This window comes from Ailuropoda melanoleuca, chromosome 5, assembly GCF_002007445.2.
Source record: "Ailuropoda melanoleuca isolate Jingjing chromosome 5, ASM200744v2, whole genome shotgun sequence".
NCBI lineage: Eukaryota > Metazoa > Chordata > Mammalia > Carnivora > Ursidae > Ailuropoda > Ailuropoda melanoleuca.
In genome coordinates this window covers 45,889,913-45,913,007 of record NC_048222.1, presented here as the reverse complement: position 1 = coordinate 45,913,007, position 23,095 = coordinate 45,889,913, and the positions used below count along the sequence as shown (strand labels likewise).

Sequence of the window (23,095 nt, the reverse complement as noted above, 5' to 3'; positions counted from 1 at the left end):
CACAAATTTCTCTGCAAGTATTTCCCTCTCTGGATTTCTTGCTTCTCATAAGGATTCTGATGACTTCCAGAGGAAAATGCTGAAAGTGACACTACTAAGTCAGGGTATCAGCCAGAGTCCTCAACTCTTGCTTCCAAGTACGTCACCACCCAATGTGCAAAACAAACGTAAAACAACAAGCAGGCCATCACTGGGAAAGCTCTAGAGTCAGGTGTCCTAATGGGGAAACCTCACATATATGTTAGTTGTGTATCACAGAACAGGTTTGCAGCGAGTGCCTTCGCATTCATTGATAGTTACTACACAATGCCAATCGTGTTTTCACTGACCCAGAAGCTCAGGCCACTGACTTGGGAGGTTCCAAATGGTTTAAAACACAAGACTCTAGCCTGCCCTACAAAAGAAGGCATGAGATAAAGAATTTGCATTTCTCTAAAAGAGACCTATTCTTTCCCCCATATGGAGTAGGCTACTCTGAGAAGTGCCCCACAGGGAAAAAACAAAAGACAGAGAAAACACTTACTCTATTCCATCAGCTGATGACTGGATAAATAAAATGAGGTATATCCATACAATGGAATAGTATCGAGCTATAAAAAAAGGACTGAGGTATCAATATCTGCTCCAACATCAATGAACCTCAAAAACATGATGCTAAGTGAAAGAAGACCAACACAAAAGACCACATATTATATGATTTATTTATGTAAATGTCCAGAAAAGGCAAATCTGCAGAGACAGAAAGCAGATTAAAGGCGGTCTTAGACTGGGCGTAGGAAGGGGCGGTAACAGCAAACGGGCATGAGGGCTCTTTCTGGGGTGACAGAAACATTTGACAACTAGACCGTGATGGTGCTTGTACAACTCTATGAGCTTCCTAAAAATCATTGACTCATACAGTTAAGAAGGGTGAATTTTATGAGATGTGAATTATGCCTCAACTTTTGAAAATGGTAGAAACAATAAGGAAAGTGTATTCTTTGCTGGATCCTTAAAAAGTTGGGTCTTTGTCACAAGGTCATAGAATGACAGAGATGGCAGGAACTTATAGCTCAGTGCATCCCTGAGCTACACCTGGAGTTCACCCGAAGAAGGTGAAGCAGGGGGTGGGGGGATTGGGGGACAGTTGCTCAAAGCCACTTACATAATTAATGGTGAAACTGGGATCAGAACCTAGGCCTCTTAATTACTTGTCCAGTGCACTCTCTGGTTGGAGATCTTCATTATTGTGCTCCATGCAAGCCCCCAGGCCATTAACCGCACAGATAACAAAATGTACTCACAAACAGATGTGCCTGAGTCAAAGATTGGCATGTTTTTGGAGTGTATACCACACTGGATAATCCATGATTTCGTTATTCTTTGTTTGCATTTAACGCTTATGTATTTCATTTTCTTGCTGTCTCAGTATTTGTCTTTTACATGAACTCGATGCCTGTGTATACCTTCAAATCAAAGATTCTTTCCTTACCTAGAAGATTCATAGATGAGTTTTTTAGAAGCTGAATCAACTCTGAAAGTCTCACTGCTTTCAGTACAACCAACAGCAAACATTCTAATTCAGACCTAGCCACAGGGGCTTGTCTTTCTAATAGAAATGTAAAATAGATCTTTATTTGCCACAAAATTAAAATGTGATCCAATTATGCAGAATATGAAGGAACTTGTTGAATTACAAAAAAAAAAAAATCACACACACTACTTTAAAACAATGATACCATAGCCTTAGTTACCTTGGGTTTTACCACTGTAGCTTTCAAACAGTACCGGAGTAGGATGAGACACAGCCATGCCTAAGATAAAACAGACACAGAAAAACGTGACTCTGTTTAAACAAACAAATGAACAAGTTAAGAATTTTAAACAACATTTGAGAGATATCGTCCACCCTGAAAATTTTTAGTAGGCTTTATGCATCAACCGATGTTATGGACTACATGGATGTGTTCTCGGCCCTTAGCCCCAACGTGATGCTATTTGGAAGGTAATTAGATTTAAATGAGGTCAGGAGGTTGGGGTCCCTGCGATGGGATTAGTGCCCTCAGAGGAAGAGGAAGAGACGCCAGACCTTCCTCTCTCCACCGTGGGAAGATACGATAAAAAGCCAGCCGTCAGCAAGCCAGGAAGAGAGCCCTCACCAAGAATCAAATCTGCCAGCACTCGAGTCTGAACTTCCCAATTTCCGAACCAGGAGAAAATAAAGTTCTGTAGCTTAATCTACCCAGTCTATGGTATTTTGTTATTGCAGCTGGAGCGAGGACAATCAAATACTTACATTACAGTTATGCAGACTTCTGTACTATTCATTACAACGATCAAGGTTAAGTGGTTATACAACATCCCTTTCTCAGGAACTGGATCAGGGGTTAGTTATTCGTGTGCATTAAAGTATGTGAGAAAATATTTAGCCTTCCTAAATCTGCATTTTGCAAGGGCTATTCTTGCAGTGACTTACTTATACATTTATAGCCTATCTCCCAATGCTTTTGCCTTGGCATAAAGTGAAAATTAAAATAGAACTGCATATTTAGCTCAACTTCCCTGTCACAGAACCAGCCCTCAACTTTCTAAAATGTATGACTTTAGCCTTAAAATGATGCCTATCTCCAAACCGCTTTACTTTTTAGTTGTCTGTATACACAGGGGCCAGGAGCACGGATGCTCCCAGGAGGCTGAGGGGTTCCCCAAGAGGCAGATGTCTCCTCCTCCAGAAACACGGTGGGGAAATATGCAGTTAACGAGGAAGGGCAGAGCTTTGCTGACCAGTCTGTGTGAAAGCTCAGAATTTAAATACACCGACGACCTCACACTCAAGAGGCTCCAGATCGCCTCTAGGGATCAAACTTGTCCAGCCAGTCTTTCTTTCTCTAACAAAGACCAACACTCTTCCCCAGTCCACCTGAATGATCCGGGGATACCTAAAGTGGACAGAAAAATTCCACAGCAGAAGGCAGTACGTGTGCAATGAGGCCTGTCTGAGCCCTCAACCAGAGGTTAAGGAACAAAGATTCTGTTTCAAATCACAGGGGTTAAGCCGGTACCTATCATAACTGAAGAAAATAAAATCACTTCATATGTACAACCTCTAAATGCTCAAATCCTACACACACTCCAATTTCTCGAATGACTCAGTTTACCTAATCTGTGGAAGAAAAGGGCAGAACTGGCAATCCAGATACCTCTTCCTTTGGAAAAAGAAAAAAAAATTCATTAAATAAACGTTAATCCTCAATGTTTCGCAAGCTGTCACAGGACCCCCAAAAACATAACCTAACCCATGCTTCTTCACCAAGAGCCACGATTCTCTTCCTGCATCTCTGCACAGAAAGGCCGTGACCCTCGGCTTTCACTCTTGGGATGGCGGCCAGAGTAAGAGAAGTCAAGCTGGAGAACTCTCCACAGTGGTTCTCAGGTAACCAGCTGGTTAGATTTCATCTTGTGGGGTTAGCTTTGCCTCACTAGCAAAAGGAGGCGCTTGGCCTGGGCTTCGAAAGATTTCTGTTTAGGTTTCCTCAGGGCTCAATTCTAAACAGCCCAAATAAAGGCTCTGCTGTCCTGAAGGGCACCTTTCAAGAGAAACAAAAATAGGACGCTCGCTTAACAAAAGGGGACTGTTTGGCCACCAACGTCCTGAACGGGGTCTGACCGTAGAACTGGAAGGGCTTTCTGCAAAGTTAAAAAGACGGGGAAGAAAAACAGCAGCAAGAAAAGAATCATCACAAAATTACCCACTCCAAACCCTCCTTCCCCCTCAGAAGTGCCAACGGATAAAATATAAACCTCTTTGAAGAAAACTCCAGCCGGAGCTCAGCTTTCAGATTTTAGAAGACACTGGCATCCCAAGGCCTCCCCACTGTCAGATCAAACACACACAAAATGGTTCCCTGATATTTGCCTGGTTTCCCCCATACCATAAAAAAACAGGCTTTCGTTTAAATCTACTTACCACACTGTGGGTGAAGGCCTCTAATTTCACAGCACAGAGATAACACAAATAATTCATATGACATATTAGTGGAATATCTACAGGGAAAGTATTTAGTCAGAGCTCACGGGAAACAATGGGGAACTCTGCTACCGCGTCAGAAGGCAAAGGAATGGATCTTCCGGCAGGCAGAGCCCCTCCTGTCACACTCACTGGAGTCAAAGATAAGTCCAGCCTCTTAGTATCCGAGGTGTTTTAAGTCACCAGGTCTCCCTAATGACACAACACTTCTCTAGTCCCTCCATGGATGGTGACATTATCAACTCCTTTCCAGGACCTCCAAAGGTTACTCCATGTCTGCAAGCCCCTTGAAAACACGAAGCGCCACAAACACGGAGGGGCAGTCCCACTATAATCATCATTAACACCACCGTCCACCCCGCCAACAAACCCTTGTGCCTTTCCGTGTCTCTCTCAACTACAAAGAAAAAATCTCCCATTTAGTTTCCCATAGCCAGAACCATCCTTTGAAGATCTCACACCCCTTCTCAAGACCCTCTTTCAACTTTCTCTCCCACGAAGCCTTTCTCCCAGGGTAATGTGGAGACCTCTCCACAGCTACTATTCATTCCATTTCTCCCAACCTTGAGGTTCTGCCAAGTGTGAGGCAGATTCCCTTTAGAGACAGGATAAATCAATGCTGAGCTGTGTAGAAAGTTAAAAAAGGGCGGAGGGCAGGGGAGGAGGGAAACAACTCTACAATCATCAATTACACATGATGGGAAGGAGACCACCATCAAAGCAGGTAAAATTCAAATGCAACCTGCAACAGCAAAGTATATCAGAACCTCACTCTAACTTTAGAGACATTCTTGGTGGGGTGTTTTGGTTTTTTAAATGCCTTTAGTAAATGTGAAATTTGCGAGTCTAAAGCCAGTTTTTTTGGATACTTTTCTCTGTCACGGCATCAATCCATCCCTTTTACTTTCTCAACCACACCCCACTTGGACCTTCGGCTTATCCTCTTGAATGTAAACACGTACACATGTCCTGGTAGAAAAATTTCACCTTCCAATCCCGTTAAAAACACTGCTCCATAACGCCTCCAGCCCAGCTGTCCCTCCTGAGCTCCAGGCCCTTGTTAAAATACTGTTTCTCCTGATTCCCTGGCTAACACACTCCCTGCCAGCTCCAGATTTCCAGCTGCCCATGAGACACTTCCCCAGGACCTCCAACTAAGCCCTCCAGGGACCCAGACCTTCTCCCCTTTCACATCCCACCCCAGACTGTCCCAGCCAGTAATTCCACCCAACTCAGGAACTGACTCCTGCCATCACCTCCCTTGTGAGCCTAGGATTTCACCTCCCAGGAAATACTACCTCGGAGCACACCCCTCCCCCATCCACGTCGTGGCCTGCACTATGTCTCTTCAGAATTGTCACAGAGATCTCCTAACTTGCCTCCTTACCCACACTGTCATTTTTCCACCCCAACTTCAAACACACTCAAGTTTAAGGATCTTATCAAAAAGAAACCAGATATTTTTCACTTGCTCAAAATTTTACATAGGAAAATGTCCAAAACGCTTACCTGGCCCCTGCCTACTTTGTCCAGCTTCATGTCCCGGTCCTTGCCAACATACTTCACGCCCCGGCCGAGCTACACCTCGTTCACCCTACCTGAATGTGCCATGAACTTCCATCTCATGTATCCCGGCCCGGGACGCCCTCTCACTTTTTGTTTTCTAGGTAAATCTCTCCCCATTTTCCCCAAAACTAGGCAAAGCTACCTTCCTTGATGAGCTTTCCCTGACCCCTCATGAGGGGAATTCTCCCTCTTCTGTGTGCTATATATTTGTAAGTATCTCTGGTTATAGCACTCTCCACATTTTTTGAAATTACTGTCTTTCCTGCCTATCAACTCCCCTAACCTGTACCTCCACTGAGCGGCAAGTGACCTGACACATAGCAAGTGCTCAATAAATACTTGATGAATGAAGGAAAGGAGGCAATGTATGGCATCACCTTTAAACATCTGAAGCTTTCGAAGAATATTAGATCTTCTTGCCTCATCCCAGTCTTCCCTCTGCTGGCTCGTCTTACACATATTGATTCTAAACTACACGGTCACTAGCATTCTGAGGGCACTCACTGAACGCCCAAGTGACAGACAGAGAAATGGGACAGAAGACTGCAGACAATCTACAATGCTGCCCTCCAGAAACTGAGACCAGTGAGAAGATAAACACACCGAAGCAGCAAAATATGAATTCAATAAGGACTCTAACTAATGAACGATAAAACCAGAGTGTGTTTGCTCCTAAGAAATAATAATGGAAAAGACTAATTAATAAAGGGATGTTGTCAAACACCATGGTAATTTTCATTATAACATTTTATTAGGCGCAATATGATATTGATATTTTTTCACTGAAGTTTGCAATAAAATTTCTCCACTAAATACATTCTTAATCCACATGCCGGGCATTGATGCTGTGTGCTCTCTCCTCTAATGCTCAGAGTTTAAAGTCAACATTGTTGATCTGTGATACAGCAAGCACGCAGTTGTTTATGAAGCAAATTTGCTTTCAACATTTTGGTCATCAGAGCAAGCATGATATATATTAAAGTTAAATGTATTCTAAACTACATATAATCTCACTCCTTTGGATGAGGTCCTTCTGAGGTTCCAGACTACCAGGTGGTGATATTGACAATGCCTCAAAAGCAAAACCCTGGAACAGGGGGAGGGGAGAGATGGAGACGACAATAAAATCCCTTCTAGATGGCCATTACTGGAAAATCCCCAGAAGGCCACTGCACAAAACCCCGGGAACGGAGGCTTGGGCGCAGCGGTCCAGCCCGGACATGCCGCAGGGAAGTCTTCAGCAGCGTCCTGGAGCTACCACCCAAAGAGTTGGAAACACACGCAATGTCAAACGACCCCACCCATGCCAGTGCTCTCAGGACTGAAGGGATAAAGTCACTGGAATCATGGCAAAGCATAACAGAATCACGGACGTTCTAATGTACGTGTCCTACAGGGCGCAACCACACTGGATGCTGCCTTCTCAGATCCTATTTCTGCTCTAGGGTTAGCTAATGACTTAAGGCATAAGATATGCCTCTACCTTTGTGCTGTGGAAGAAGTCCTTTGGCCAGTGTCCTTCCTTGGGAGACAAGTGACAAAATAAAATGACCCTAGTTCCTGGGCCTTAATGCTTCTTTCCCAATCTGAGAAATATCAATGAATAGAGGTTCTCAGACATGGTAATAAGGACCAAGAGGTTGAAACAAATACACAAAGCCTTGTTTTCAAACCCTGTCCTTGATACCATATTGATCCAGCCTGTCGTAATTGACATCTCTCCCCATCAGGCTAGCCAACTTGCTACAAGACAAAAAGAAGGCCAGCATTTTTATGCCACAGTCATCATGGATTTTCTTGATCTTCCTGATGGGCACAATATATGTGTGTGCCTGTGTATACATGAGTATGGACATGTGTGTATGTGTGTGCATATATAGACATCTACATTTACATTTAAATATATAAAGATGAACTTTTTCACTGAGCAATGGCTATTTTCACAAACTATTCAATATTATAAGATTGGGACTTCTTGGCTAGAGTCTGTTTCTTAAAAAACCAGCTACTCTACGCCTGTATGTGCATGTATTACTCACACTATCACAATACAGATTAGACAAAATAGATGCGTAATGGTGTAATTCACTTTGCAATGGCACTATAACTGTGGCGTTACTCTATTTTCATGGCTCCTGCATATTAGAACTGGCTTCCAACATCGTTGAGTAAAGAAATAAAACAACCTAATCAGGATGTTAATTAATTCCGTAAAAGTCATGTAGTATATCGAAACGGAAACATTTTCACAGCATCCAAGAAAGACCGGTTTCCACTTTTGGTTCACTTCCTCTTCCTTGCTAATGCTTCTAGCTACTATACTTTGACCTATCCTCGTCCAATTATAAGCCAAAATCAATACAGGACCCTCAGCAAGTTTGATTGATTCTCTAAGAAAGGATATTATAATCCATCAGCACACCCTCACCTTATGCTAACATTATTTCCCCAGGTTTACCCAACACCATGGTGGTACCTGTAACTACTCTTCCTCACACTGCTCTCTCTCATCAGCTCAACTACTGTAACAGCAGAGCAATTTTGAGCAGGTTGTGAGTCTCTGAGAGTATTGCTTGCAAAGTGCATGTAAATTATTAGATTACGTTACAAGTGAAAGACTCAGCAGTGGGTCACCGTAGTGGGGCATTAATGCAGAACAAGCTGAATGGAACCCTCACAGACAAGCTTCTCCAACGTGATTTTTTGGCAGGGAGGAGAAAGTGAGTAAAGGGGAAGGGAGGGAAGGGAATGATGATGGGCTGCTGAGAAATGAGGCGTGAGAGAGCTCTGGAGCACAGTGGGAAGGAGGGTGCTGCCACAGCCTCAATGGCTGAAGGGGGCAGCCGGCAGTGCGGAAGGAAGGGGGGAGGGGACAGGCAGACAGGGGCCCTCTTCTGGTTCAGTGAAGGGTGTGGGGTATCCGCTCAGGAAGCCCAAGTGGCTGACGGGGTTGAGCTTCAGTGATCCGTCCTCACAAGTATCCAGCCCATGGTGGTTGAGCTGAGTGACCGGGGCAGAGCCAGTCAGGAAAAGGAACTAGCAGCAAAAGGTATGGTTTTCGATGCCTTCCGATACTCTTGTTTATTTCATACAGCAACCCATCAGAACCACGAGGAATGATCTAAGGAAAGGAAGTCACAGACCTGAGGAAGAGACAGACGAGAGGTGCCCAGAGGGCCCGTTTCTGTATGTGCTCCACCATCACCCGGGCCACACTCCAGGTGTGCCGGGCATCCTGCTAGGTGCCGCGCATGCATAAACACAGGTGGTCCTCAACCGTCTTGGGAAGTCAGCATCATAAACGTCTCCAGTTTTCAGGTGATGAAAGAAACAGACTGAGCGGTGAATGCACTTACCTAAGGTCACACAGCTAGCACCCAGCACACCTGGGCCTCTGGCCCACGTCTGTCTCACTCCCAGCAGGCTTGTAACAAGCATGCTTGCTGTTTCCCAACACGTCCGGCCTTCATCTGAGTTGCTCAAGACTGGAACAGGCCTGAATCTGCCACTGAGGGGAGGACTGGTGGATCCAAGAGAGACAGAAAAGGGACAAACAAGGGCAGCTGGGTCTAAACCCAAGGCCCAGCTGGAAGTTAAAGCAAGTAGAAGCTCTGCTTGCAGAGTCGGGAAGGACAAGTGGCCAGCTAGGCAGGGACTCTGCACAGCTGATGAGCACTTGCTGTTTGCAAAGCACTGTGCAGGAGTGAAAGAATAAACCATGGTGCTGGCCTTCTTGGGGAGACCAGTCATCTCTCAGGGAAGTAACACTGTAAGACAATAGAAAGGAACCTGGCAAAGAGGCTGCATGCTTACTGCATGAGCAAGGCCCACATGACTGACAACTGTGGAAGACAGGGGTCACGAGAACCGCAGGAGGGAGAGGGTGAGTCTTATCTCCCAGCCTTATCGAAAACAATTGCAGGCTTTCAAGAAGCAAAGAGAGATAGGGACAGAAGATGGGAGAGCGGGTTGGGAAGAAGAGGGGAAGGGTGAACGCATGTATGAGGAAAAGGGCTGAAGAAGGCCAAGGCCAAAGCCAAGACACATGCAGAAGAGAATCATCAGAAACGACCCCGACCTTGGGCTTCACTGAGAGATGCCACTCCTAGAATGCAAGATCCAGGAAGGCGGGGATCTGCCCTCGCTCATGTGCTGCTTTCACACACAAGGTGCTCAGCAAACCTTCATGGAATGAAAGAATGCCACCCTCGGGCTTTTCTACAGTGACATCAAATCCAAGCAAAGGGGATCCCAGAACCTACATTCTGAGCCAGTCTTGACAGATGCATGTCTAAATGTAACAGGCTATTAATGAACATGTGCTAACAGGAGCATAAAGATACTGCATGATGGCAAATAATAAGTGTTTACATTATTTTTCCCTCTCCCACCTCTTCCTTGAAATCATAATGAATAACACCTGGAGTCCAACATCAGTTACTTTGGAAACACTCCATCCCTCCCTCCGTCCCTCCGACTGCCAGGCCATGGCTCACAAAACGGCTGTTTCTACCTCAGGCCCAGGACAGGGTTTTTAAAACTGTGAGAGGCAGCCCATAAGGAGATCATGAAGCCAATTTGGTGGCTTGTGATTTGGACCTTGTCTTTAAATAATAGAGCAAAAGTAACAGTGCATCCCAAGTAAAGGATAAATATTTTACATGAAAAGTTTACTGCACACCCACGTGGGGTGCATGTGTGTCTGTGTGTGTGTGCGTGCGTGTGTGCGCGTGTACTGACTCACAATGCAAGAAATTCTAATATCGGACTTTTTTTTTTCATATTCAAGCTGAATGACCCTTGTTTTCCTGACAATCCTGCCTGAATGTGACTGTCAGAGGTACTGCTCTTTGGGCCAGTAAACTTGGCCCATCTTGAAACATCAAGAAATTCTGTGTAACCTACTAAGTTCAGAATTCATGTTCCTTCAAAGTACCCCCAGTTTCACAACATACAAACAATCTTTTTGAGAAAAAAATAAGATTTATTTATTTTTTTCTAGTTACAAAAGTAATACACATATCGTGCAGGGAAGGCAAAAATACAGAAGAGCACAAAGAAAAAAAAAACTCACACTGGAGATAACCATTTTATCGTTTCATCATTAAGGTGTACGTGGGTACACACACACACACACACACACTATAGTTCTTTACAAAAATGATGTCATTCTCTGCACACTGCTCCGAAGATTATTACTTTTCACTAATAGATGACAAACATTTTCCACTCTCAAGAGATATTCTTCTGCCCCAACGTGATTTTTGCTGGCTCCCTAGTATACCATGGGTGGACCTGCTCCTGAGCATCTCTACAAAAGGCACTGCCTTAACTCCTGGGCCTCGAGGAAAGCGGGCAGCTGCCAGGAGCCAGCCTCCCCCACTCCACTCTGGCTGCGTCCAGCTCCGGCGAGCATCACTGCCCAGGCCGGGACCAGCGATGGCATTCTCCCCCCCAAGCCTCTACTTGACGTTCTGCGTCAGCAGCGCGTGAGACAGGCAGTGTTCTCACCACGCTGTAGAATGGCTTTACTGACACCGCCACCAGTTCACTGGCTCATTTTGCTACAATAATAAAAAGGCCCAGTGGGATTTGAAAACATAACCATTATTGATAATGGTCCATTATCGACGCACAACCAACGTAACGTGCACTGACTTTCACACTCGTCAACTACCTCATGCTGGATGAACTTGTGTTCACATTGTAATACCCTCAGGGGGCTCTCCGGGAGCGGGGGGNCCACAAGTGGAAGGAACACCGGAACCCTTCCACAGAAGGAGAAAACACGTATTCCTTGCTACGTACTAGGAATGGGACCTCGGACACATGATTAGACCTCTGTGAGCGTCAGTCTAAAGGAAGAGGGCCAGGCTAGATGATTCATAAGGCCCCTTCTGCCTCTAACAGGCTTTGGGCTAATAAAGCATGACCAGCGCCAGCATCGTGTGCGAGCACCACACACCCAGCTCACACCTTTAAGCTCGAGACGAGGAAACGAGCTTTAGGACTTGCTCAAGCCTCCCAGTGTCACATCGTTTCTTCTACTGATTCTCTGTAGGCCTCAAGAGATTTGAGAGCCTCACTCAACTTCAACCTTCTTCCTTCACGCTGTGAAATTTTACATCTTCGGGGTTCACAACCTGGTCTACGGAAATTGTCCGGGTTCCCACTTTCTGCATCCACGTGCTTGTCAGGAGTGGGCCACGAGAGCCGGGAAGGGTAAAATGCAACTCACAACTTCACACTTGTCCTCACTGGTCAACTAATATGATCACTAAAAGAAGAATCATTGTTGATTATCAAAGTGTTTCATTTGCCTTTGCTTTCCAATGCTTCATTACCTGGCCAATCGAGAGTTATGGGCAGTTCATCCTCCCAGATGCCCTGTCCTTTCAGACACAATAGCCCCATCACACAAACGTTCCTGGGAGTACACGCCGCATCCTTACCACGGCCTTCTTACCATCCACTGGCTTTATGACTGTACAGTGAAAATGAAAAGCAATGCAGTTTATTGAAGAGTTTTTAGACTTGCTAAATATACCCTTGTTTCTTCTGTGATTTGTATGTTGAAAAATCCATTAACTTCTATACAGACAGTCTTCCCCAGGACTGGCATCGATCATATGGGAGGAGAGAAGCCTCTCTGCTTCTGGAAGGGCAGAATCACATCTGGTTGTCTTTTCTCCGTCTTTGTCCATTTCTTCAGGTTTCTTTAAAACTAATTGGAAGAGTCAATAAACATGCCCGCCAATTCCCTTAACACACCAGGAAGCAGAGCATCACGCCCTTCAGACCTGTTCTTGTTCTGTGTTTCCAAGTATTCCCTTACCTGCCTTTGTCAATTGGCATTCTCGACAAGTTCGTCATAACTTCTCAAAGTGTCAACTTTTCCTCTTTTCATTGCCCTTGTTAAAGATAATTTAAAATTAGAAAGTCACATTCCCCGCCATTTCAGAGTCAATGCTAATTTCATTTTCCTTTGCACCGAAGTCTCCTTCCCTCTAGAGATTCCCTTCCTCGTTCACAGCCCCCACTCCCCAGCCCCAAACAGGCATTCCTCATCCCTGTACGCGCTGTTCCATTCCCCTACTGTACCCTGTACCCTTCTTATCTCTCCCCCAAAATACTTCACCCAGTGCAACACACTTTAGCTTGTGGTTCTCCTTCCTTCACTCCACTTCTGAGAGAAATGTCTGTGTCTGGAGATTGTAAAGGCACCTTCAGGAAAGAGGCATACAGTTGGCTGTCAATTAATCAGGATAAGACAGAAAAATTACATCGTGTGCAGCTTTGCTTCTCAGTACATGCATTTATGCTTTGGGGATCAAGAGGATTTCTCCCACACAACCTAAAATTCATATTTATGCCTTTTGTTTGGCTATAACTAATTCTCTACCTAGCAGCACAGTAGTTAATAGTCTGGATTATTTAAAACACTGATTACCATACCTCATTATAAATTCAAGTGTTGGTCCCTCATTCTTCCCCCATTCTGTCTCACCTCTATCCTTTGCAATCTGCCTATTTATCCTTGGTAGCACTCTTTGCTCATAAACTAAGTCCAATCATTTCATCTTCTGTAATTTTTAGTCCCACGTCTAGTTTGACATATAGATTTTTAAGCCAGTTTATTTTCCCCCATTAAGCACAGACCCAAACGTCACCATTCCTGTCACGTATACAATTCCATCAAGTTTCAGAGTGTCATTTATACACAATTTTATTTCTTCTTACTTCTTTCACACACGCCTACCACTTACGTACAGCAACTTTGCTACATTCATATTTCATAAACTTCATCAGTATTCAGCCAAATCCTCCCCCGAAAGAAGCTAGGTATTTTTAACAGTGCGCTGCCTCTTTCACAGGCTTGAGAACCCTGTACGAAGTGGCACCCTTCCTTGTACCCCAGAGCAGTTTCATCTATTATGGTCTGTACGGTCTGTTTGTGGATGGAGGAACTTCACGATTATTTCAAAAAAACTTTCAGATAGTTCACAATCAAAACTCAAATGCCCAGTAACCTCGTTAGAGATGATTCGAGGCCGGGAGATTATCAATCCTCTGTGCCACAAGGCTTCCTACTCTGTTCCAGCCCGATTGAGCTTTGGTACAGAAACTCCCTGGCCTGCCCCCTCTCCAGCACCTTCAGTGGTCTGCGAGACCTAGACTCTCAATGGGTGGCGGACATGGGAGAGGGCTCTGCAGCTGGTCACCAGGCCCTCAGTTCTGTGGACCAGACAAGCACCAGGAAACCACAGGGCCACACCAGTGTCAATGTGCCAGAGCACGTAATATGATAAGACAGTCTGTAATAATGACATGTCACTGGAGGCCATAAGCATCTATTAGGGAAAAAAGAAAACAACAACAACAACCGTTCTTCTACCAACACAAGGGAATTGTTACCTGTAATTCCTTTTCACACTGGCACATAAAAGCAGGAGCAAAACTCGAGCCACAAGACATGGCACATCTATTCCTCATCACGCCCCATTCCCCTCTTCTATAGACTTCTCTAGGCCATCTCCTTGATGTCCTTACTCCAAAAACAAAACAGCAGTAAGAATAATAATAATTGGGCTGCCACAAAAGAACATCATGACCCCTAAGATGAATTTGCAATGCTGTGACATCAAGGTACCGGAAGATAACCACAGACTATCATGAAATCATGTGGGACAGCCCTGAGAAAGTCAGCCTCTGATGGTGCCTTCCTGGGCATGCTCTCCATACTGGTCCAGTGAACAAAGGCCCAAACTTTAAAGGAGAATTTCCTTTGGGAGAATTTAAACGTTCTTTATTGATATTCTTGAAAGTCTTCCCTCCTACCCTAGAATTTCCTAGTTTTTAGGATTTATGATACCCTCTCAATATATCTAAGGAAGAGGCAAAATTAGCCGATATTTCTATCTACCATTATTACGTGGGGGAGAGGTTACATAATCTTATGGGACTATATTACGTAACTTATTTGTAAATACAACAGTCTTCCTAAACATCTGAGAATGATTTTACATCCTCTGTAACTGTAGGGAAGGATTAAGGCTCTCGATTCAGGTTGAGATTTTCCTAGAAAGTAAAAACCTCAATTAACCAGAATCAACCAATTAAAGTGAATTTCCGTTTTGCTCCTTGCAAGTTAGAGACCAGAAAAGGCAAATAACAAAACCTACTGATATTGAGGATTTAACAGAAAAAGAAAACAATTTCCAAGCTGGGATCAGGGCAGATTTAGTCCAATCTCTGGCACTGTCTCCATTCACAGTTCTATAATGTACAATCAGAATTCATCCTCAGAACAGTGACCCTGTGGCACTGTAAGATCCTCAAACCTCAAAGAAAGATTCGATTACATTCCCCATGTTCTTTCTAGGGTGGGAAAGAGGACCAGTACATTTAAAAGAAACATATTCAAAGAGAAAAAGACAGAAAAGATCCGGTTAATCTACTGTTAGCCAGAAAAACTAATTCATTAGTAATGCCTTGGTACCCTTATAGAAAAATCATGATTTACTGTATATTAATCAACACTTGAACACTGATTATCTGGAGAATTTTTTTTTAAAGCATTAATTCAAAATGATTCACTTTTATTTCTCTTAACATACGGTTTAGTAAGGTGGGTGAAAAATTTAACAGCTCATTTCCAAACCAACACTTCCCATCATGAATCACACATACACACACACACACACGCACACGCACACAATCCCCCCCCAAAAAAGCAAAACATTTTTTCCCAAAATCATAGAAGAGAGAACAATAAAGAGAAAAAGACAGACACTGTTCCTAAATTCTCAGCAAGGATGACAGTCTTCATATTCAGAAAGATCTTCCACATTCTAGGTTAGTGTTCACTCTGGTACCTAAAAGCCTTTCAAAGCAGACTTTTGTTGGTCTGGAAGAATCTATCACTAATCTTTGAGGATTGGTCAGGAATCTCCCTGAGGGAGAGGATGATGTCCACCTCAGAGTACCTGAACAATGGCTCCCGGAAAACAAAGAGGCTAAGCAGCACGTATGTCATATGAAGACAGCGGGTTTTCTACAAAATTTTAGTCTTCAGCACACAGGGCAGTCACGTTATAATTCTTCCCCAGACACCTGAAATGTCGTTATGCATTTTGCTTCTTCAAACACATAATGCACATGGAACCTAAGAAGCACAATTCATCAAGTAGACCAAAACGACGAGGGCGGAGAGGGGAAGCGCTCTCACGGAGAGCGGCGTACGCTGCGAGAGACCGCGCCACACACACGGAATTTTCAGTGACCTCCAACTCAGTCTGCCCTTCCAACAACACACCACAACTTTCTGGAAGCAAAAATGGGAAAATGTGGAGAAAAAGGTGCACCCTCGGTCAGAAGTGACAAGAGTGTAGCCCAAGGAGAAGCAGCCACGGGCTTGTCTCACCTCCTTCCAAAGGGAGCTCTGGACAGGGGTCGCTTTGCTCCCAAAAGCAATTCAGCTGTTGCCCAAATCCTCAGAACATTTCACCTGGAGGCACAGCTACGGCAATGAATATTTTCGCACCTCCCTACACACCTTGGAGCCTGGTGTGGAACTAGCAGTGTGTGTGCTGCACCCCCGACCACCACCACCACCACCACCTCTGCTGCCCTGAAAACACAAGCTGAAGGGTCTCAGGGGAGGGGGCTTCCATGCACACTCTGTATTTCAGTTTTGGAAACGGAGGCATTTTCTAAAGCCAAGGCTCCTCATGATGCTGGTAGGTTCTGGAAAATTCCAGCAGGTGACTAACATAAAAAGAGTCTGCTATAAACGTTTCTAGCCACTCAGGATTTGACTTCTGGATTAATAATTCAATTCTTTTTAAGAAAGTAGGGGGAAGCAACAGAAAAGGTTATCATAACTATCACCAAATGCATTTTCTAAAATTATTCCATTACATTTTTTAAGGGTATAATTATAAATGTTTTTATGAGCAATTTACCGGAAAATTAAAGTCCCTTAGTTTAAAAAACAATTATTTCATCCCTCTGGCAAAGAATTTTATCCCAGCCAGTAGCTCTTTCAAACTATGGGGCATCACTTGTTCACTGTGGAGAGCCAGGCCCATGTTAGAAAAGTTCATCCGAGAATCAATCTCTAGAAAACGCTATATAAACTGCCAGGCAAGAAGGGCACCTACCAGAAAGTGAATCAGCCAAGAATGAAAGGGGGGACGTGCAGTTGGAGACCAACCACTTTGGTTATGTGGTTCTAGAAGTCCTCAGGACTACAAATAAACTACAGGCCTTGTTAACTGATTTTAAGTCAATCTCAACTGAGCCTCTGGGGGTTCAATCTCAACCCAACTGAGCTTTTCAGTGTTAATCCCATCTTTTGGTTTCGATTTTTCCCTTAGGTCGGCCTGCCCTAAAAGCCTTCAAGCGACGGGACTGGCGCTCCAAACCAACTGTGGTCACGCAGCCCTGTGTGGGTAACTTCAGGGAAGCAAACTATGGAAGCTTCTGGCATGCATATAATAATGAGCTTCTGGAAAAGGGTTTTTAACAACAGTTATGTCACAATGCTTATGGCTCCCTGAAGTCCCTGAAAGCCTTGCTAAATTAAAGATTCACTGTGGTTTTTTTCCGCTTCATTCTTACTTCCCATGTTGCCTCTTGCCTTTCTTTTTTGCCTTTGATTGTGTTGTAAAGACAGTACTGAATGACGCCAGCCATCATTATACCACCTAGAAAACTGGACAGTTTCATTACAACTGCTAACATTCCCTGCTAGTTTTAAGGACTGGGGGAGGTCCGTCTTTCAGACTACAAAGTCACACATCAGATTCTGGAAGCATAGGCACTAAGGGTATGCAGCCCATTCACATGGGGACTCCCAGGAGCTTGGAATTCAGCAACAGCTTCAAGTCTACCTAGGTAATGTCTCATGAGGTCACCTCAATGTCACGAGAATCCAGACCACAATTTCTGTGGACTGCAAACACTGGCTGGCTGGAAACTAACCCTGCTACCTCTCTGGAAAGCATCTCCCAAATCCAAAAGCTTCCCATTTCACCCAATGCCAAGAATTCCATTCAATCCTCCTTGAGGTTGAAAATGCTAATCATAAGGTGATGATGTTTGCTTTTCCTTTTGAGTTGTGTGCCTTTCTGTTTTAAGTATTAAAAAGGCGTAATCACCTAGTGTGTAGGTTAATTTCTTTCCGATATTGTAATTTATGCAACATTAATACTGGATGCCAGCTCCAATTTTCTTGCTGCTTACACTCTGGGAGCCGACTTGCATATTCTGCCAACTCCATTACATCATCTGAAAACCCAAACATTTCCCATTTTCAAATCACTCTCATCTACCAGGCATACTTACACATTCTCTCTTTTTCTCCCTAGGTCATACACACGAAGATTGGTATCCCTGAGGAGCAGACACTACATTTGAGGTTAAAGTATGCAAATGCACATAATTTCTGGAAGCTATTACTACTGCTGTGTTAGCTAAAGGATGCCTCCATCTCTGACCTTCCTTTTTCCATTCAGACTGTTATATAACCTAGTGCCTGCGTGCAGGATGTGAGTTGAGTGTTTGGGCCTTACCTCTTCTCCCTCCCCCTAGTAAATATCTGGAGAAGAGTGAGTGGAGGGTGACCCTCTAGGAGGGAAGGGGACAAAGGTCAACCGGTCAGCTGTGCAGGATGGATCTCACCCCTACTTTGTCCCTTTCCCCTTTTTGCTAAGCCTAGGGGGCTAGCGGTAACTGAACGCCCCAGCGTTATATAATTTGCAAGAACAGCAAGTTACGGATTTGTTAGTCGGTTCCGCAGCCTGCCACCCTGATCTGTTGCAAGAACACCTTCTGGCAAGAATGACACCTGAAGATGCTAATAACACACGGGGTGGGGGGAGGGTTGAGAAAGAGGGGGGTGACAGCACAAACCAGAAATTAGTGTGGCTTCCTGTATACTATGTACACCCCCTTAAAAAAAAAAAAACTCAGAAACACATGAAGGGGATTTTCTCCAGTGTTTCTGATTAACCCTGTTACATAACCCGCTCGCATTCCAAATCCACCGTCTCAGGGTCTAAATATACTCTTTGCAGCCAAAAGCTCTCCACACACAAACTCACCGAGCTGGCGGCAGGACCCGGCCCCCAGCCCTGATCCCCCTCCCTCCCTTTCCGGCCCTTGCTACACCCCCCTCCCGCTGAAACCGCGGTTCGGCGTGTTCACTCCTCGGAAATCGCCTTTAATTAAATGTTTTTCGTGTGTGTCATCCTGATGGCTTTTACTGTACTCGAATTCCGTGAATGGGAAAGCGCCCGGACAGGGGGTGTGGCTAAGGGGGGGGGGGATACTGTAAAACAGCCAGCACATGATCAGCCATATTCCTACCTCCAACTATAACATCGAGAGGAAGGGAGCGGCTCCCGGGCCCCCACTCGCCTCTCCCCAACCCTCCCCAGTCGCCGCCAGAAGCCGAGAGGCAAGAGGAGGGGGCGCGCTGGGCCAGTGCCCAAGCCTGGGCTGGAGACCCTCCCGATGCCCAGCCCTGGGCTACTCGCGCGAGCCCGCTTCCTCCGGAGTGACAGGCGTGATTTATACATTATTTACAACAGTAATTAAAGCCGTAGCTTCCTCCCGTTTCTTTGCAAACTCCAGGCGCAATCAAATAAATAATCCCCCACATCCAAGAGAAACCCCCACGTCAGGTTCCGACACCTTTAAGAAAGAGAGAGAGTCAGCTTGCCCCAACACTCGACTTTAACTAGGAAAAAGCAAGGAGGGGGCAATTGAGTCCCCCGCCCCCCTCCCCGCACATACGCTCCAAAATGAAGTGTAAAAATCGCTCGGGGGAGGGGGGGCATCTCTCGCACTATCCAACCAGCATTCAACACTCGCTGACCATTCCCAGGTTCTTGCAGAAACGCTTGAACCTCAGAGAGGGAAGGATTCCCAGGGCAGAAATAAGTTTGGGTGCATTTCGAGCTTTCTGTTTCTGCTTGTTTGCTTTTGCAGACGCTCACTCCAAATGCGCGTGGAGCGCCCCACAGCACCACCGCCCTCAGCGCGCTGGCGCGCACACGCCCCCCCACCAGCCTGGGCGCCGGGCTGCGAACCCCGGGTCTGCAAACTTGAGGATATCCCCTCGCCGTGCCCGCCAGACAACTTGGCGAGCACCTCACGCGCCCGCACCCCCCCCTTCCTTCAGCCCTTCCTCCATATCCCAAACCCACCGTCGTGTTCCAGAGAAGGTGCCCACGTCGCCCCCAGATCCAGGAGCGCCCCCTCTCCACCCCCGGGGCTTCCCAGGTCGCTCACTCCTCCCGCACCCCCTCAGCTCTGCGGGGGACCGAAAACACACCCCGTCTGGGGCAGCCTGGGCCGAAACTGTCAAGAGGAGAAAAGGTAAAGCGGGAGGAGGGTGGCCATAAACGGATTTTTTTTCCTTCTTAAAAGGACACTGCCGCTTTAAAAGTTTCTTTCCCGGGCCCCCACTCTCCGGTTCTCCGTATTTTGGGGGAGCGTATTTAATTTGGGCTACGCGGCTTTCCTCCTCTCTTTGCAGAAAAATCAAAGCCAGGGGGTGAGCCCGCCGGCTGTCAACCCTCCTGCCGCCTCCCCCGCCCCTCTCTCCTCCCGCAACCCGAGAACGGGCTGCAAAAGTTTGCAACATTTCTGGGGGGCGGAGGGGGGGGNGGCCCCCTCCTCAGCCCCTCTCGCAGCCTCCTACCTCTGCTGGTGCTGGAATAGCTCTGTCTGCGCACCGGGGCGGGCGGCTCGCTCTTGCGGGCGGATTCCTGGTTCAGCGGGGTCTCCCTGGCGCCGGCGGCCGCGTCCGCGCCGCTGCTGCCCGGCTCGCTGGCGGCGGGGTCGGGGGCTGCCGGAGCTGACTCCATGTTTTTTCCCAATGTAGAGATCGCTGGAGATGGCGAGCTCCGAGACTCCCTCTATCTTCTGTTTTCAGAGCAACTCTATGGTACCAAAAAAAAAAAAAAAAGGGGGGGGAGAAAGAGACCAGGGAGAGCAGGAGGGAGAGAGCAGGCGGCGGCGGCGGGCGAGCGAGAGCGCGAGGGAGCGCGCGGAGTGTGTCTGGGTGGACGTATGTGTGCGCCCGAGAGGGGTTGGGAGGCGGGTCTGGCCACAGGCAGCGCTAGCGAGAGCTTCTCCAGCCGGCCCCCACACCCACATTCCCCACCCTCCAGACCCCAGACCGAGAGCCACCGACTGGCTGCCAATTTTGGGAAGGGGGGGGGGGGCAGAAGGGGAGAGGCTCTCTTGCCCCGATCCTCCCCAGCCCAGGGACAGAAATTAAAATCAACGAGATGATTCCGTGCCTACTTCTGAGACTTTCTCGGGAACAGAACTCGTCCCCATCTGCAGCCAGCCTGAGAAGAGACAAATGCGATCACCCACGTTGGGGAATCGCGGCTAGCTCCCTGCCAGCCCACCCCAGGACTGAGGAGAAACTAAAAAGGAATTCGACCTGGGCCGACACCCCAAGGAAAGAGGAGGATTGGGGGGACGTGGCACTTCTTACTTCGGGATGGGACGTCCAGTGGGTTTACAGGCTTGGTTTTTGGGTCTAGAATCTCCATGGACAGCCAATTTCTGGTGTGGTTGAAAGAGGTGGTTTTCAGACCCTTGCTGTTTCCTCTGAGAAGGATCCAGAAACCACTTGGCAGGGCAGTTTCTACTGAAGAAAATTTTGGCCTGTTGGGTTGATGACTATCTAAGCTGGTAGAAATATGCCACACTACATCTAGTTCCTGGGTGGCTGCTAATTGTCGATTCCCACTGGGAATTTTGCTCTCAAACGTACAGTCTCCTCCATAAAAGATATACTGGAGAGGCATGAATAATAATTTTGTCTTGATGATAAAATTCAGATAATCAACAGCTCCAAGTTAAGTCACATCATTGTAGACATCATACTGCACCTCCCTTCCATTGAAACACAACCATCACATAGTAGGTGTTTAATGAAATCCAAGGGAAGTAGAGGATTGCGTCAGTATTACCTTGATGCCAAACTCGGGTATGAAGGCGCGATACGGCTTGGACAAGTGGAAAACATTCAGGTGGCAGTAGCCTGACTTCTCTGTACTTCAGTACTCAGTTCACCAGTTCTTTTTGCCTGCCCAGACAATGATGAAATTAGTACATTTTTAACACACACCCCCACCTTCCCTTCAGAAAGCTCACAAATTTTGACAATAAAAAATATTATGTACCAGAAGGTGGCATAAATATGTGTATTTAGGGGGTTGGGATGGGAGAAAGAAGTAGGGAACATTTTGCTTTTTCTACCTTCCTACTTTGGAAAAAGGCTTTTTAAAAATAAGGGAGGGGGGAACCTAGTTAGACAATTGCTTCAGAGGAACGTCCACATGCCAAACTTCACACATGGTTTGTGTTACTGTTACTGATCTTGGTCTGATTTCAAATACACAATGCTATTTGCCGTGGTCTGTGTGTTGATCAGCAAAACCTGTGGTCCACTCTTCGGGGTGATGTAAATGAGATGTGAACGGTTCTGATACCTTAATCCAGTCTCTGCAAGGATCCCTGGCTTTAGCCTGTCTGTTGGCGCCTACAAACAATGCCACGATTGTCTCCTCCATCCCAAATCAGATGTGTGGGTTTCCCCATACATCAAAGCACAGATTTCCAGAACAGCCTTCACACCATTTACAATTGGTTAGGCTGTTAATAATGTTCTTGATGCAATTGACTTAGCTTGTCACTCTTGACTTTTCTAAGTAAACAAATATATCAAAGTGCACAGTTTAATAAATAAGCCAGTGCCTCTGTGGAAGCGAACATCTCAAAATATATCCACTGCTCCATGTTGATTTTGAAATACTTTTAAACAATGTTTCATATTAAATTTCACCAGTAATTCTATTTGGGATACAAGGGGCTCAAAAAATATCCCCGGTTCCTTTTTTAGGCACCAGTAGCAACTCATTAACATTTTTCTGGTTAAGTCTATTCCCCTGAGCCTTCAATTGGTTCCTTTGCTGTTCTCCTTTGACCTAGCTGGTATTTGGTCACCCTGGAAAGACCTTCCTGAAAATGGCCCCAGTGACTTTAGTCAATTAAGATAGAATCCATATTCCCTTCAGCGGTAAATTCCAGCTCCAAAAAGACATTCCTCCTAAGTCTCTAAAACAATTACTGCTTCTGCAATTTAAAACAATTGGGACCGAAAGTGCTTTCCCCAAGGGAAAAATAAAAGTGAGTTAGATACATTCATTGACTGTCAATCATTGTTACTAAAGTGTAAATTTCCCGGATTGGGGAAACATTTGAAACCTGGAAAGCACAGTGATTAGATTTATATATTTTCCTTCCCTCATGCCCCTTGCCTGCTTACTAATTAAGGCTTTCCAATTTTTCAAATATTTGGAAAGATGGAAGCCTTCCTTAGGCTCTGCTCGTTGACAAAGGGCAATAGTGTTTGCTTAAAAATGGTTATTTTACTTTGCACTACTGAGTTCTCTGGCAGACGATGGCTTAGAAAATCTATGCTTTGTAGAAGGG

At 45.7% G+C, this 23,095-nt stretch overlaps 1 protein-coding gene across 1 annotated transcript in view; it reads right to left on the bottom strand.

The window, feature by feature from the left end:
* The window catches only part of RORA (RAR related orphan receptor A), a 702,106-nt gene extending 681,503 nt beyond the window's left edge, over nucleotides 1–20,603 (bottom strand). Inside the window, exon 1 of the mRNA XM_034660892.1 lies at nucleotides 20,283–20,603. Within this exon, the coding sequence (XP_034516783.1) occupies nucleotides 20,283–20,448 (166 nt within the window). The 5' untranslated portion in view covers nucleotides 20,449–20,603. The remainder of the gene's footprint in view (nucleotides 1–20,282) is intronic.
* Nucleotides 20,604–23,095: the final 2,492 nt, after the last annotated feature.